We start from the raw sequence: 18,176 nt of genomic DNA on the forward strand, positions 1-18,176 counted from the left end.
TTTTCAACTCCCAAGAACGTTCACATGGTTATTCAGATTACACAAGGGACCCCTTCTAAGCACATTACCCGGTCAAATAAAAGCCTTTAAATTCCTGAAGTAACTCAAATCAATGACAAAAACAGGCAAATGAACCCCAGATGGTGGCCTAGTGGTAAGACTTGAATGCTGAAAACCAATTCCTAGGCAAATATTACACAACTTCTAATGTCTAACTCTAACTCGCTGACATTTAACGATTTTCAACTCCCAAGAACGTTCACATGGTTATTCAGATTACACAAGGGACCCCTTGTTGATCCCAGCCTATTTCTTGGTTGAAGCACACTCTCCTTACAATGGTTTCGGCATCACATGGTGACATGGGGCCCTTGCCAACATTTCTCATTTAAATACACAAATCCTAAACTTGACCAACAAGAAATATAAATGTTCCTTTTGAGCAGCATAATGAACATCCTGGTTTTAGAATAAACTTTACAGCATTGTCCTGGATGGGAAAATACTGGGTCTCAGGCAGTATCGATACAGTGAAACCACGTCAACCGGTAATTTCCCAGGCGGATAATGACAGCGTGCACAAAATTATTTACAAAATCTTTTTTGGTGGGTTTTGTGATATGGTTTATGTAACCAGGGATTTGAATGCATGCCAGAAACCTGTGTCGATCACAAGCGGGAATAAAAGAATGGTGTCTGGTGAAGCGTCCAATCACTGAGAGCGCGCATGTGTTGTGGAATGATGATAGAGAAACAAGATCAGTCTCGCTGTCCAGAAAGTCCCAGGCGTTCGATATGGATCCTTCTAGTCAATGCTCCTTCTACGGTTTGATTTCGATTAGTATGTTTATTTTAGGGGGGCTTGGGGTTAAACCCCCCCCCCCCCACCCCCGTAATTCTACACCAAACAACAACCTATTTTATTTCCACATACTCCTCGTTCATCTAGAAAATTTTGTTGAATCATCTCAATAGAGCAAGTAATTCCACTAAAAACAATTTTGACATAGGTTGATCAAATTTATTTTTTTCATGTGATGTGATGAAGTTAGACCTCAAAACTGATTTTTGATATGTCAATAGAAAGGCCTTAGGCTAAGAAATCCACTTGTTCAGAGAACACAATCATAAACATTTGCTGAAAAAACTAAAGTTCAAGATATAGCCTAATATGTTGTGTTTAGTTTGATAAGTTTACTGAACATTTATTAACATCTAATATAATAGGTCTATCAATTGGTGGAGATTTTGAATGAATTTCTCAATATAATAGACTTCATGTTTTTAACTTAATATTTTCCGCACAGTTAACAAAACATTTTTAAAAAGTCACCGAAGTTATTTGAAATTGTAATAAATGTTATACATTGCTTTGTGCCTTTGGATGTCAGAATGTGCAATATCACAGTTAGAATATTTTTTGTTAACTCACTCAAATACTGCTATCAAAACAGAATTATTTTCAATGGTATGGATTACATTCATAATGATTGCCACCTAAATATGGAATAAATCTTAACAGGGGTAAAATAAAAATCCTGAGGGGCATTTTGCCCCAATAGTGTGGTAAAACACCCCATTTACATAGTTTGCCATTTGATTAAAGTTGCAATAAAATGGAATCATTGTGCCCAATAATTGTTTTCTAAACTTATTTTTCTATAACATTAATTATAGTTAACGTATTCATATAAATATCTGACCATACATAGCTTTTTTGGTCAGAAAATACAGATTTCCCTTAAGGGGGGTGTTTTCCCCAAAGTTACCCTATTTCTCTAAGACACCCACCAATTTAAGCAGTTAATAGTGGGGGGACTGAGCACCTGCTGAGCCATTCTTCGAGAAGGCTAAGGATTACCTGGTTTAAAGAGTGATGTGTTGGAAATATTCCAGAGGGGCCACTGAATTTAAGAGTGAGATGACATCCCATATAACATTAATGGCAAACTCAACACAAGCAATGACAGAACAAGAAAGCCAATTGTGTAAGCATGTCTCCATTTTGGGTCATCAGGCACACATGGTGTGGGATATCACTTCCACATAGGGAAATCACTTGTAGCGATAAAATTCCTCAAACACCAAACAAACCTGAGTAAAACCCAGAAAAAGGCCAAGTAAAAGTACCTGTTTCAATAAAAACACTTTAATAGAGAAACAAATTTTTAAAACAAACAAAAAAGAAAACCTTTCAAACACAGTCTACATCCTTTATCGTAACCACCACCAATTGAATTAAAAAGAGTGAAACAGAAATATTCATCATTATGTAGCCCACTTATGTGAAGTAGGGAGGGGGTTTACAGTACACAGGTGTGCCATTGCTTTACTGTAGGATGGACAGAAACTGGAGACAAGATGGATGACAACAAGAGATGTGGCTTTACAAAAGGCTGAACACAGTGCTCTCTACTGGCTGGGCAAAAGGCTGGTCCTACAACAAAACCTGCCGTACACTTGGTTAGGTTTTTTTGAGCTGTTTTACAAAGGCCACATATGGACCTATGAGAATTCAGTTACACAAAATGATATGTGATTGGGACTCGAATGGAGGCTAACAGCAATCAAAAATCCCTTGATGACAAACAAAAGCCTGTCTCAATGCCACATCAGTCATGGCACAAAAGACGTGACGTTTGGGAGTTGGAAATAATAAAGCAAGAATGGATTATTCGTTTTCAATATTAAACACCAAGACTTCTTATGGTTGGATGTTATACAAATAAGGATCTGAAACACAGCAAATGTTGTGAGGAATTAGTATTTTGTAATTTAGAGCAGAGCCAACAACTAATTTGGGGAAAACTGATTTTGATACACACTTCCTTGCAAAGATTTAAGGCCAGTTGTGTTTGGGAGCAACATTTAGCCCAGCAGAAAAAGACAAAAAAATCTTTACCTCTTACATGACCATTACATAATTCATTGACATGTTAGTAAAATATCAGAACTTTTTGTTCATGTCACAAGTACACAAAATAATATACCTTTGAAGGGAAAAACCAAAACATGATTCTTTTTTTCTTCTCGTAACTCAATACAAAGTATTTGATAAAACTGGGGATTAAAAGAAGCCAGGTCATCTTGGCATGCACAGAAAAAACAGTCTTATGTATAAAAAAAAAAAAAAGTCAAACCACAAAGCACTGGTGAAATAAAAATATAATTTCAACTAATTTAGCAATTAAACAGAAAAGGAAAAACTAATCCTGCATCATCAATTTTTAAAATAAGTATTCTAGAGTAAAATAAAATTGTATATGCCTGCAACAAAAACAAAACTCTCCTCTTTGTAAAAGCAGCCAGAAACACTGATACAAATTTATTTAAAAAAGGGACACCACTATAAGATGCTGTGACTGCCATGTCAATGTCTGTGAATTGTTTCAGTGAATTTGCATAATTAAAAAGGGCATACCTCTTCATTAAACGGCGTCTACAAAATCGAGGTGCTCTCTAAACCTTGTTTGGAAATATCTAGAAAATGCATATTTACAATTATATGTTTTTGTGATGAATCTGGATACTGGAAGTTACAATGACCAACAATTCAAATTAACTCACGTCCAAGATGTATTTTTATATGTTTATATGATTGTTTCAACTACGTTAGAGATATTTCAATTCTGACTAGATTAGCTTCCTGAATAGCTGACAGCATGTTTGACCCTTAAAAATAATGACTTCTGATTGAAAATACCATAAAATTAATGACAAAGTTCCATACAATTACCAGTTAGAATCCCCAAGGCAAAGGGTCTTTTATTACAATATACTGAAACAAAACATTAACAGAAATGTATTTTTTAAATTTTTGACTGGGGAAAAAAGACAGCAAAACAAATGAGTCATGAACGAAGTTGGATGAAATTGTTTCCAGTAACTGTGACAAGTGCGGCTTTTACGAAACATAATGTACCAACAAGTCAATGTGAATAACGGATTACCGATATGACTGTTTTATCCTAATGGTAATTTGAGTGTGCACACTATACAAAATGTGTAAAGACCGGAAAGCATAATGAAAGCAGTTAAATACATTTCCCAAAATGCTAATTGATTTCCTTCGCAAATGTTCTTGTACCAAGTCAACCAATAACAACAACATCCCACTGATAGGAATGCATGTAAGAAAAGTCATAAACTGTAGTTGTTGGTTCAAAGAACAAACATATTGCGTTTATGTTAAGTGTGTAATCTTTTTCATCGGTCAACTAAGAAATAGGAAAATGGTCACCTACGTGTAGCTCAGTCATCTAAGCATATACTGTGTCACCGGGGCAAGAGACTGAAATCGAACATCGATGACTACTGCCAACAAAGAGTACATTAATATTGGTGAGAACAAAGGAGAAATGGTATTGTTGTGCTAGTAAAAGTACATCTGACTATCTGAATTTTAGAAGTTGTCTGGACCAGAGCCATACATTTATTTACCACATAAATGTGTATCTAAATAAATGGCTTTGATTTAAACCAGCTGGTTTTGTTTCAGGGCCTGCTGTCATACAGAAGTCCAAAAAGAGTTTACAAAAATGTCTAGGGTTGCACACTTCTCAAAATTCCTCTTGCTTTCAGCAATCCAGGTTAAAGAATTCCACGTTCAAGGTCGCCCTCGCAGCTTCCCTTGCTGAATCCAGAAACCCTCGGACCAGGATGTATTGAAATTACAGGGAATCTAGAGAAAAAAAACTGACCAATATCGGCTCAAAGTCTTCCAAACCTTCCCTCGCTCAAAAATAATCCTTCCTACATGGCTGAGATCCCTTCATGCACTTTCAGACACCTTCTGCAACCAAACCCTAGTTATCCCTTTCCAAAAGACTTGTGTTAACCCATCAACTCATGTACTTAGTTGGTCTCAATTCTCTCCACTGCACACAAATACACTTAACTGATTAGACATTTGGTCGGCGTGTGGTTTGACAGGTTACAGGTTGTAATCTAATCCCATCACACACTACGCTCAGCACCAAAGACACTGAGCGTAGTGTGTACAACACTTGACTAAAGAGCAGGACATTCGCTCGATAGAACATCCGTCCTTGGGTCTTGAATGTAACAACTGCAGGATTGTACGGTCTGATATAATAATAACGGTTTTGCTGTCACACGTTCCTGATGGCAACCCTAACATCCAGGTCAACTGGCATAAAAAAAAAAAAAAAAAACAGGCTACAAGACAAACATATGGTAAAAGACTCCTGTCTTTCTGAAATTCTAGTTTTCCCACAGTTGGAATCAGACGACAGTTGACCTCACTTTGATGTAACTTTGCATGCTCGTAATTATCTGTAATATATTTTTCAATCTTTTATAAGAGAGGAGAGGGCCAGCGAAAAGGGGATTACATGCAAACACATTTGTATAAAGGTATAATAAAGGAATTCTAAAGTAATTATGTTCATTTTTAAAAGGTGTGCGTGTGTGTATGTAAGAATCACATTTACTGCACTAATCTGAAGACAATGTTCAGGTGAGAGTGTCTAAGATTTAGGACGAAAAGCAAACCAAGGGAAGTCTAATGTAAATGCTAACATGATACAGGAGTTTAGGTACGGGTCTGTGGCATACAACTAAGTCATTTCTTTTCTTTATATGTACAGATTAGAGGAAAATGTATCTACTTCTATACAATGTTCCATATATTTCATATGAAATTAGTTGACCACTTAGCTTCTTTCCTGACAATCAAAATAAAAAATAAAAATGAACATTAAAAGGCCAACATAAACAACTTCAATAAGGGAGAACAGACAGGCAGCTAAGTGGCCAACCAAATCTTTTTTATTTTTTTATTGATTATTTTTGTATTTTTTTTCCAACTTTTTTTGGGGGGGTGCTTTTTTGCATTACGTACATATACAAGTGTACATAATATAAGTATATATATTCATATATACATAATGCATATGTATATATACCAGTAATGCATCCATTATATATACTTGTGTTTTACTTTTTACGTTTTTTTTTTTTAAGTCACAGATATGTGAAACAGAAGAAAGATTTGACTGTTACAAATAAGTTTAAAATAAAACAAAAAGCGAGAAACAATAACTATCAATAGAAACGATTTGTAAAAGCACTTGTACCATTTTTTTTTCTCTTTTTCACAAAAGTTTACAATTTTTTTTCTTACAATTTTTTGTTTTTATATATTTTTGTATAAATTTTGTTATTTTTTTTTGGGGGGGGGGGGTATTTTTCATGGATAACTCATTTAAAATAGGAATAGTATCCGTTGCTACCGTTTGAACTTCCTATGCTGAGCTCCTGGAGAATGGACAGCGGGTCGCTGTTCTTTTTGACCTGTTCGGGCCGTGCTCGGGGCTTGGGCGGGGCACGAAGGGCGCTGGCGTAGGACATGGTGGGGGTTTTTCCAAGATTTGGGGGGCCCCCGGGCCCCTGGCCGGGTTCCGGAGGGGCCTGATGTTGCTGCTGCTTGGCGTTGGGCATGAGCGGGGGAAACTGTCCAGGTTGCTGGAGGGTGTGGGCGGGGGGCTGGGACACCGCCGACGCGGCTTCTGCCTTCATCTGCTCCTCAGCTGCGTGCCGCAGGGCCTTGGAGGAAGCTGTGAAAGAGGAGGATAAGCGGGAGCGGAGCAAGAGGATGGGAGACGGATGACAAATAGAAAGAGAGAAGCAGGGTTAAGAAGAGAAGTCCGAGTTTGGGAACTTTTTACCTCCAAAACAGACAGCGGGTTCACTGAGATATCCCGATCCAAACGCCAGATGTAAAGCCATGTGTCACAAAGCCCTAGGAACAAAATGGTTGCCTAGGAAGGAAAACTCACACTACATTGTTTCTGGCACAAACTAATTTGTTGGCACCACTGAAAATGACAGCCATAAGACAGGCATTTCCACATGCTGATTCGTCATCCTGTACAGAGGCCAACAAGCCGGCGGCATTCCAATCTGACTCGCCGGATCCAACCTCCATGAAAGCCGTTCTAAATTGAGCGCCATGACTCGAGCATCTTCTTTCACCACTCTGCCACTGTGCTCCCCTACAACTCCCCTCTAATACTACCAATAAACCCCAAAATACAGTACATATCATTCTGAAATCCAAACTTTTAATCCTGGTTACTAAGAATAATTTATCTTCTGATGCATACCTAGGAGGTCCCGGTGTTGAACGAGTGTGCTGGCTCCGTTGCATGGAATGTTCTGGAACGGGTAGCCATAGGGGGCGTGGGGGTGTTGGTGGGCGTGGGGGTGTTGGTGCTCTTGGGGGTCCACCTGGCAGGGCTGTGGCTGGGCCATAGAAGCGGCGTTGGCGGGGGATCCCTCCTCTGGGTAGCTGGAGGAGATGCGCCGCTGGTAGAGGGGCCGCCCGGGACCCCGTGGTTCATACTGGGAGACGGGCAGAGAGGGAGGGATGAGTTAGGACAAATACCCCAAAGACCAGTTCATACTGGAAGACGGGCAGAGAGGGAGGGATGTGCGATAGAGCGAGCGTGCGATAGAGCAAGCGGCCGACGGACGGGGAGAGGGGGACGGACAGGAAGAGGAAAAAATCGAGTTCAATCAACTGTTCCCCATGCATTTCCTCCCCCGGAGTGTTGTCATAGAGCTGAAGTCCAACACGTTGCTTGTCAGCTACTATACACAAGCGTGAACAAATTGCAACAACACATTCGTTCTCCCACCTGAGTGCCCGTAACAGGCACCAGAAACTGGGAATATGCAGGGAGAGCAATCTTGACACAAATCCTGAAAAATTCATCGGAATACCAATAAGACAGGGATAAGAGCCACGCGAGGGGAAGACTAGAACATTCCAGCAAAGCAGAGAAAAAGCTTGGGGGGAGGGTTTTGGGGGCGAGAACAGCCCTCAGAACAAAACACCACCCAGAGGTGTGGGAACCTGTGATGAGCTGAGCCCTTCGGGGATTGACAGCGCAATACTCAAACCTCAATACTCAAACCGACTTCAGCTGGATACAAAACAGGCAAATGTTTTTTAGGAGAGGACATTGGCAGCCCAGAGGAGCAACGGCTACATTCCTGTTAAAATCCAATAAAGGAAATGCCTGCCCGCTGGGTTCTCGAACAGCCCTAGAGCGTAACAGTGGATAGAGGGAGCTGCTTACAGAATTACCCCTAACCAATTGGGTGGTAACAAAGATCTGGTTAGCTTGCATTAGGGAATGTAGAAGGGGGTGAATACTAATGCAAAAAATTACTTTCTGTTAGGTATGTTTAATTCATTTAGAGCAATTTGTAGATTCATGTTTCTCTCTTTGACATTATTGATTTTGTGATGAGGCATAAACTCCTAAATCCATTTTGATTTCATGGTGTAAAAAAATCTCGAAATGTCCAAAAGTGTGACCACTGTTGAGAGCCACGTACAGAGATGCTTTTTAAACACTGTTTAGTCTGTATAAACACACCCCATTTTATTGTGTTTTTCCATTTTATACCTAATGAACAGAACCCAGCCCTCCTGTTCTCAGTCACCTGGAATAAACTTTCCACTCCAAAAATGTTGGTTTAGTTGAGGCAACGGTTACAATATTATTATCCCAGTGTTAGTCCCCCCCCCAACCCAGACGGCTTCCGGCAATATGTTGCGCTGTACCTGTTACATTGCTTTCTTGCACTAATCTTCAGCTCAGAACGAAGAGTGAGAAAGTCACAGCATCTATTCCCTGTGATGTTTTTAATTTATGCATTCAAAACCAGGAAGTACATTCACATGCACCTGCCCGACCGTTGAGCATTCTGGGGTGAGGTGAAAGTGTGACAATTTTATTCCGCCCGCTTGTAATTCCTCTCTTCACACATCCTTTACAGAGAAAGAGACTAGTCTATGTTCTTTACCATTATACTTTAGATGTACAAGTGCAACAATTACCAACAAACACACACATGCATGCGCAAAACCCTGAACAAACAGAAAAAGGCAGACCCGCAGACAGCCAGAAAAACAGGCAGACTGGTCCTTACCTCTTCTACATTGTGAAGGGCGGTGGCAGCTGCTGTTCTAGGGGAGAGGGTGTGGTAGGGATCCTGTCCTGGGCCTTGAGCCTGCTGCTGCTGTTGCTGCTGTTGTTGTTGCTGCTGTTGCTGGTGGTGGTGGAGCTGCATCAGGTGCACCTGCTCCTGCCGGCTGGGGTGAGCCATGACGTGCAGCCCATACGGGAAGCCCTGGCCCGGCATGTGGTTCTGGGACACGCTGGCAGCACCGTGGGGCCACTGGGCCTCCTGGAGCAGGTACTTGACCTGCGGCGGCGGGGAGGTGGAGTGACCAGACTGGTGGGGGTAGGCGTTGGGGTTGTAGAGCGGGTTCCCAGGGTGCTGCTGGAGAGCCGGGTTGTTGAGTAGCTCCAGCTCTTGGCTGGTGGGGTCACGGCCCGGGTAGGGCCCGGGGGGGAAGGGTCCCGCGTGGTTGGCGCTGCCGGCTGAGGGCGACGATGGGTCGCCCGGGGAGCGCGACTGGACCTGGCGGTACTGAAGCAGACGGGACTGGGGAGGGGGCTGCATCTCAGCCATGTCCCTGGGATCGGGGTGCTCTTGGGGCGGCATCTCTCGCAGCAAGCCGGGGAACCTGGCGGAGACAGAATCGGTGGCCCTGATTAATACCGAAAACCGACCGATGCAAAAACAAAGCGAAACATAGTCTCAGTGGGTTACCTGGTGAATTGCGGCCCGCCTGATTCGTCCTCCAGGCCAGCGCTCATCCGCCAGTTGGTCCGGGCCAGCATCTGGGGGGGAAGGCGGGCCAAGCCGGGCTGGGCTAGTTGGGCTAGCTGATGGGGCAGGGGGAAGGCCACACCGCCCTGGATGAAGGGCCCAGGTTCTCCCCACTGGCCCAGACGCGCCTGCTGACTCAGGGCTTCCAACGCAAGGGGGTCTGGGGGCGGAAGAGGAACGCAAACACAGACACACTATTTGAAATATACCAACATCTGCAGCGTCGGCAGATCTCAAGGAACTGGGTTGTTTGACACATTGGCAAACCAGGTGAATCCACAACCATATATTGCTTATACAACAGTTATGTGGACCCAAACCTGAATCCAAGCATTACAATACTTTTGCAAGATTTCCTGTATTTAAGGTATGTAAATGTGCGTCTTTCTAAATACATCGTTACACAGCCAAAACATAAGGTTACAAACCTAAATTAAACCTAAAAATAAATATTAATTAGGAGCACTTCAACTCAGAGAAATTGAATCATCTAATCACGTTTCCGGCAAAAGCCCTAAATGGAGAATAAATGATAAACCTCATTATTAGAAGGGACATAAAAGTTACACTCATAGACTGCGACACCCACCCATTCCATCCCCCAGGCCTTCCTGGTTCTCCTCCCCGAAGCTGTTGACCCGGTTGGGTTGCGACAAGGCCGGGTGGTGCCCCCCCTGGTGACCAATCTGGGACCTCATGGAGCCCCCCATGTCATCTGGACACTCCTCCTCCGCATCCGGTACGCCCCTGTGGGAGGCCACCGGCCCTCCGAAGAAGGACGGGTTGTGGCCGCCGCTGGCATAGGCCGGGGAGAGCTGAGCCGAGTGCTGTTGGTTCGGCTGGCCCATGGCCGGGCCCCCGCCAGGGTGCTGCGACGGCACCCTAAAGGGGAGCCTGGACACTCCGGGGTACTGCGGGGGGAAGGCTCGCCCGCCGGGGTGGGGGGCAAAGCCCTGGTTGGGGGGTGCTAGGTGGTAGTTCAGGGGTCTTTGGCCTGAGTTGTCCTTGCGGTGGAGCATGGCGTTGGAGAAGCCCGGGACATCCGTCTGAGAGTCCAGAGAACGCCCGCAGCCCGGGTCCAGCTCTCCCTGGAGAAGACGAAAATGACGGGTTATATCCCGCATGACATATGGCAATTCCAAAGAACGAACCATATCATACAGTACTGTTTAACTACCTCAATGTACTGTATTTCTAATTCAAACAAGTGCCTTTCAAAGACCCAAATATCAGGCATTTTTATGCTCTACCGGATACAGGCAGTAGGAAAAGATGGAAAGCATTTAACTGGAAGAGCAGTGGGATAGAAATGAAGCTATGAAACAGCAGTTTCATAGCTTCAACAGAGCTTGAAAGCGGAGCAACAGAGCTTGAAAGCGGAGCAACAAAAACATACCGATTTGTCCTTTTCTGACAACTTCCTCTCTGGAGTCTGGAGCCGGCTCTGTTCTGACTTTGGACACCCGTCCATTTTACCTGAGGAGACCCAAAAATACCAGAGCTATTTGAGTTCTGGGCCGCTTGTAAAGCTGTAATGAAACAACATGACCATCCTTCGCTACTAGGGTTCGCACACCCGCAGACCATAGGCATTTTCCCGGCGGCAGGGGGTAACAGCTGGAAAGTTGTACCGTTTCGGATGGATTCAGCTTGGAGCTCTTTGTCAGGGCTTGTCTGCTGGCCCACGCCGAGAGGGGAGGGGTGCGTGACACCGCCGTAGGGGATGGGCGAGCCCCGGTTCTGGGCCTGCAGCAGGTTGAGGTTGTAAGCCATGGCCGCCTGGTGGCTCATGATACGCGGGTCCATGGCAAAGCGGTTCTGGTAGCCAGGCCACGGCAACTGGATTGGAACAGACTTGACAGAATACAAATCCAAAGGATTAATGCATGGAACAACACACAAAGCCGGCACCCGAGAAGGGGCTGACAGGGGGCTTCTTTTCAGGGGGCTTTTACACCATAGTTAATTATAAAGATGTTGATTTTGGTGTATTGTCCTGATTGGGGTTTAGGTCTGGGTAATTTCAACAGAGCAGTGACGGGACTCTAGATATATTAGAATAAACCAAAAAGCACATGAACAGAAGAAACTAAGCGCAAAAGCTATAGCACTTGAGCTCTACCCAATCTTTTGGGCACTGAGATCAATCATGGCCGTAGAAACAACTGGGTAAATTCAGCGAAATTCAGGAATGGAGAGAAAAAGGGCGGTAAATCAATCTTAATAAAAGGTTTCCATAAAAAGCGAAAGCTGTCAGTTGGCCAGTATTATAGTAAACATTCATGGTAGATTGGGAAACACATCGTGGCCATCTTGACATGTTTTCCGTCCCAGATGTAAAGACGAGTGGAGAGATGCAGGTTGGAGGAAACCGATGGTGTTCAAATATTTATGGGGTTCTGAGAGGGGGCGTGTTTGATGTCAGATAGGGTCGTGCCACCCACCAGGTTGGCTGGTCAGTAAAACCTATCCCTTTGTCCCAACAGACACAAACTAAAATCTAACAGAAAAAAATAAACATCAATTGTGATAAAGGCCCTTTCGAACTACGCTAATTCATTTCCAAAAGAAGTGAAAAGAATAGGCATTGCATTTGAAGGAATGGTCTCTTTTTCAAAGAACATTTCCATATAAATGAAAACTAAAACAGATCTTTGAAAGTATAGTGCTCCGACAAATCTAAATATTTATGGTAAAAACATGTAGCATAACAAGAAAAATGTATCGTAAAAGAGCAAAATAATCACTTCTCATTCCTAAAATGATGTAACAGTGTGAAGCTGCAGCAGAGCAAAGCAAATAAAGGGATGGTGTCTAACTGGAACGTTGTTTAAAAAACAACTTCCCCATGTGCAATCTCTGTTTAATTATGTGGAACCATCCGCCATGAATATTCTAGAAGTCATCTGGCATTATGGTTAATGGGAGAATATACAGCAAACACGTCATTTCTTTCCAGTAGAAACAGACCCATTTTCTAGAGTAACAAAAGTCACGGTTCTCCAAATGGGTTGTTTCCCGCCCAGTTTTTAAAAATGCAGCAGGAAGAGACACTGATGTCTGCAAAATAAAAGGATTGTTCGCCATCGCCCGTTAGCGTTCCAATAGTTAATGGTTATGGGTGCCTACTTTTTTCAAAACATTTTGGAATTAGACCCATTAGTCAGTTTTAATGTGCCTAAACTAAAAGCAGTAATAGATAAGTGTTTTTTCTTCAACCAACTTAGCCAAGCCAAATGATAAAGTAAGTCTCAAGCAAAACCTCATTACATTCAGCCTGGTGTTGATCGTATCTGATTTTGGACAAATAGTGGGTATGTATAGTACCAGTACTGAATACACCGGGAAACATAGTCTAAAAACAAGTTACCCAGGAAGTTAGTCTCTTTACTTGCAGAAACATTAAACAGCGATTCCAAATACAGTGGGGGAAGTAGTATTGGATACACTGCCGATTTTACATCTTACAAAGCATGTAGAGGTCTGTAATTTTTATCATAGGTACACTTCAACTGTGAGAAACTAAAAAAAATACCCAGAAAATGAAATTGTATGATTTTTAAATAATGTATTTGCATTTTATTGAATGACAAGTATTTGATCACCTACCAACCAGTAAGAATTCCGGCTCTCACAGACCTGTTAGTTTTTCTTTAAGAAGCCCTCCTGTTCTCCACTCATTACCTGTATTAACTGCACCTGTTTGAACTCGTTACCTGTGTAAAAGACACCTGTCCACACACTCAATCAAACAGACTCCAACCTCTCCACAATGGCCAAGACAAGAGAGCTGTGTAAGGACATCAGGGATAGAATTTTAGACCTGCACAAGGCTGGGGTGGGCTACAGGACAATAGGCAAGCAGCTTGGTGAGAAGGCAACAACTGTTGGCGCAATTATTAGAAAATGGAAGAAGTTCAAGATGACGGTCAATCTCCCTCGGTCTGGGCCTCCATGCCAGATCTCACCTTGTGGGGCATCAATGATCATGAGGAAGGTGGGGGATCAGCCCAGAACTACATGGCAGGACCTGGTCAATGACCTGAAGAGAGCTGGGACCACGGACTCAAAGAAAACCATTAGTAACACACTACTGTAACACACTACTGATGCTTTTCTGCAAAGGGGACAGGACGACTGCACCGTATTGAGGGGAGGATGGATGGGGCCATGTATCGCGAGATCTTGGCCAACAACCTCCTTCCCTCATTAAGAGCATTGAAGACGGGTCGCGGCTGGGTCTTCCAGCATGACAACGACCCGAAACACACAGCCAGGGCAACTAAGGAGTGGCTCCGTAAGAAGCATCTCAAGGTCCTGGAGTGGCCTAGCCAGTCTCCAGACCTGAACCCAATAGAAAATCTTTGGAGGGAGCTGAAAGTCCGTATTGCCCAGCGACAGCCACAAAACCTGAAGGATCTGGAGAAGGTCTGTATGGAGGAGTGGGCCAAAATCCCTGCTGCAGTGTGTGCAAACCTGGTCAAGAACTACAGGAATCGTATGATTTCTGTAATTGCAAACAAAGGTTTCTGTACCAAATATTGAGTTCTGCTTTTCTGATGTATCAAATACTTATGTCATGCAAATGAATGTATGATTAAGTAAAAGTGATTTTCTGGATTTTTCCTTTAGATTCTGTCACTCACAGTTGAAGAGTACCTATGATAAAAATGACAGACTTCTACATGCTTTGTAAGTGGGAAAACCTGCAAAATCGGCAGTGTATCAAATACTTGTTCTCCCCACTGTATAATCCTAAAACAACAGCTCCCAGGAGCAGTACACTTACCGGCAGAGGCATGGACATGACCATGTTGCCCCCATAGACAGCGGGCACATAGAGGATGCTGGCACCGGTGTGGGGGTCTATCCTCTGCACTGGACTGGGGGACTTGCCGATGCCACCGGGGGTGGCACCCAGGGGCGGTGTGAAAGCCCGAATGGGGTTGCCCATCAATACCGCCGGGCTTGGTGGAACTGGAGAGAAAAGATTGGGGCGAGGTAAAGAACAATTGTGATAAGTGAGATTTCTTACTCTTAGGCATTAAAGAAAATGTTTGAAACACATGAAACATAATAATTGCTAATGATTCAGAACTCAAAAACTCATTACAGTGAAATGTGTTTGACCGTCTAGACCAGGCTTGTCTGATCCTATTCCTGGACGCTTCCGTCCTGCAGGTTCTTCTGTCAACCCTAATTTAGCACATCTGATTCTAATAATTAGCTGGATGAGAAGCTACATCAGGCTAGTCAAAATAGGAGAGAAAACCTACAGGACGGTCCATCTCCAGTAAGTGTTCAGCAGCCCTGCTTAAGACCCATTTTACAGATTTCGGTTTGTGTGGCCTATGCTGATTTGCTAGTTTGGGTAGCTTGATTAGCAAGCTACTTTGCTAGAAGGATAATAATTAAAAGCTCAGATTTGTCTTATCCTTCCAGCGTCTGCCCAACTTGCTAATACTCGCTGTTGACCTTTTTTTATAATGTATTATTTACAGACCAGCAATCTTTTGATTAATGTATGCTAACTTGCTCTGGATAAACGTGTTCTCTAAATGAATAAAATTTTGCTTACATTGTGTTATACTCTTTCGGACAAGAACAATTGGAAGACGTTGGTCATCTCCGTTTGTGCCAAGCCCACCCACCTCCTGTGACAATATAGCCAAACAACCAAGTTGCTGTTTGTGTACAATTCGTAGGTTTGTACAGTTACATGAACGCAAAATTGCAGGACTTTCAAGAACTTAATTGTCATTTTTAAGGAGCCAGTAGGGAATTGCTGTGGAGAGGCAAGGAAAGTATTTTCCAAGATATTCCGGCACTTGATTTCCTAAGGTCCAAATTGAAGCACTTCAGGGACTCTACAATGCCTTGTCTTCCCATCAGGGTGGAAGAACCATTATCCTGAGTTCATGTCTTCCCAGAACACGTCATATGACTCCATGCTGTGATCCTCTTCGAGGAAAAGTCTTGGTGTACATACGAGGAACCAATGAATGACCTCACACAGCTCTGCAGTTGATCAGGGTGGGGGTGTTTAGAGGGTGAAGGGAGGAGATGGGAGATTGGTCGACACTATAGTGATGGAGGGGTTACTTGCAATAATGATTCGCAATAATGACTCCAACAACCGCCTGCTAAGGTGGTACTCGGTTCGCAGCCATCTTTTCCATTCCTCCCACTCACCAAAGACTGCTCAGGCTCTCTCCATTCAAGGCAAGCGGATTCATGGTGACAGCAATGCAACACTCTGTGACAGAGCTCTCCACTGTCGTAGGTGCAGCTACATCTACACAACTCCGTGACAAAAGCCCTGCTGTGGCCAAATTGAAACAAACAAAAAAATGGGATCCTTACTGTCTTTTGACTGATGTTGCATCCCCTGTAACGCTGAGATGAAATTCTACCACTGTTTGAAAACTTTTCAGCGGAAAAGTGCTGTTGGCAACAAAGCCTGTACTTTTATTTCAACAGAGTCATGACCACACAGACCTGAAGGTTCTATCCCATCGTAGTTTTATTGCATCAAACTTGTCCTTCACGGAAATGCTTTTAATGCATTTTAACGTACATAGTTCTGTCCTTGAGCTGTTCTCATCTATTGTCACAGACACACTGCCCTTTTCATCCTTTTTCCTTCAGTCTTACAGGTAAATACTGGAAGGCCCTTGGATGTAACTGATTTTAGATCTTATGTAGCAAAACAAACACAGACATGGCCTCAAAAATGAAAGAATGGATCCCGTTCTGTTATTTGACATTTCATTCTGCAACAATTGAGATGTGGGGAAAAGATTTACATTATAAAATATACCTAATTTGGTAAAATTCTATTACAGTTTAAGGGGGTGGTTCGAATCATAAATGCAAACAGGCCAAAAGCCACGGTTTCCAAGACTGTATAAGGTGGGTATGACAAAACGCGTGTGTTGGGAACAGATTTATGCCATTTAGCACGGCACCCTATTTAAAACCACAATAATGCCTCTACAGAAATTAGCAGATTTTATTTTTCAATTGAAATTGATGGGCTTTTGTGCTCATCAATGGAAAAAGCTCCTGATTAAATACTTTTTAATTTCATGATGTAACACAATGAAATGAGGAAAAGTCCAAGGGGTTGAATACTACGGAGTGCCACGGTACACTATATGCCATGTGCTGGCTGTCATCACAGCAGGAGACATACCGTAGTACTTGCCTGTTTATTGATCACAGCAGGAGACATACCGTAGTACTTGCCTGTTTATTGATCACAGCAGGAGACATACCGTAGTACTTGCCTGTTTATTGATCACAGCAGGAGACATACCGTAGTACTTGGCTGTTTAATGATCACAGTAGGGGAATGTAAGAATGTAAAGTTTGTCTGTTGCCTGTTTAACAAAATAATAACAAATACAAAGACTAATACCGAACCAGTAGAAAAATGACTTTGAAAGTATTCAGACCCCTCCACTTTATCCATATTTTAAATGTTAGAGTTTATTTTAAAACTAATTCAAATGTTTAGGTTTGTCATACACACAACATATCATTGAAAGTTCCAAGGAGAGCAGGCAGCTCAATCACTGAGAAATGGAAGAACTGGCAGTCCAGCCAAACTAAATAACTGGTCAAAAAGGGAGATCTTCAGTTTCACTGGAGAGGTGGGAGAACCCGTGAGGAAAACCATTTCTGCCACCATTTCCAAAGTGACGAAAGCCAGTCTTGAATAAAAGGCCTAAGGCATGCTGTCTGAAGGGCTCAGAGCATGGAAATAGATTGAAACAGAAATCAAACTATTATGTCTGAATGTGAAACTAGGTACAGCTAATCACCTGGCAAATACCATCCTGGCTATGAAGAAAGGAGGTGGGAGCATAATGCTATGGAGAAGTTTTGCAGGAACAGGGACACCGGTCAGGACTGAAGGATGGATGAACCGAGAGGTCCTTGAAAAAACTAATGTATTAAGGGCACACAGAACCTAAGATGGGGGTGAAGATTCATCTTTCAGCTTGACAATGACTCAACGCACACGGCCCAAAGCCACTCCGGCGTTGTTTTGGCTAAGCCTGTAAGCATCCTTGAGTCAAAGTCAAAGCCCGGACTTGAACCTCAAACCTGAAGACAGCAGTTCACAGTTGCCCTCCATCCAATCAGACAGTGCTTGAGTAGTCTTGCGTTGCCAGACCTTGGGCTACAGCACAAGGTCTTGAAACAATGCTTTAAACAAATAAAAATCACAGGGGTGAATCTTCAGGCCGGAATTGTACTCATGTACACAATCAACAGCTTTCTCAAGGGGTAGCTGAAAGGCAGTGAAGTCACTTAGTTTAGCATGATGTTTCATTTCCCGTACCTCCGCACATATGTGCAAATCTTAAATGTAGCAATTCAAAGAATGTGTAATTGCCCATCTGGCATGAGAAGATCGGCAAGGAAGGATGACAGAAAGCACAAACTTGAGGAGTCAA

General features: G+C 43.0%; 1 protein-coding gene across 2 annotated transcripts in view; it reads right to left on the bottom strand.

Moving 5' to 3' along the window:
- Positions 1–6,193: 6,193 nt before the first annotated feature.
- Positions 6,194–18,176, bottom strand: part of helz (helicase with zinc finger) — a 58,548-nt gene continuing 46,565 nt past the window's right edge. For both annotated transcript variants that reach the window (XM_029122575.2, XM_013135380.4), the window contains exons 24-31: positions 14,501–14,688; positions 11,343–11,565; positions 11,108–11,187; positions 10,301–10,799; positions 9,652–9,871; positions 8,965–9,565; positions 7,128–7,365; positions 6,194–6,578 (exon numbers count right to left, since the gene is read on the bottom strand). In XM_029122575.2, the coding sequence (XP_028978408.2) occupies positions 6,223–6,578; positions 7,128–7,365; positions 8,965–9,565; positions 9,652–9,871; positions 10,301–10,799; positions 11,108–11,187; positions 11,343–11,565; positions 14,501–14,688 (2,405 nt within the window). In that variant the 3' untranslated portion in view covers positions 6,194–6,222. The remainder of the gene's footprint in view (positions 6,579–7,127; positions 7,366–8,964; positions 9,566–9,651; positions 9,872–10,300; positions 10,800–11,107; positions 11,188–11,342; positions 11,566–14,500; positions 14,689–18,176) is intronic.

This window comes from Esox lucius, chromosome 9 (genome assembly GCF_011004845.1).
Source record: "Esox lucius isolate fEsoLuc1 chromosome 9, fEsoLuc1.pri, whole genome shotgun sequence".
NCBI lineage: Eukaryota > Metazoa > Chordata > Actinopteri > Esociformes > Esocidae > Esox > Esox lucius.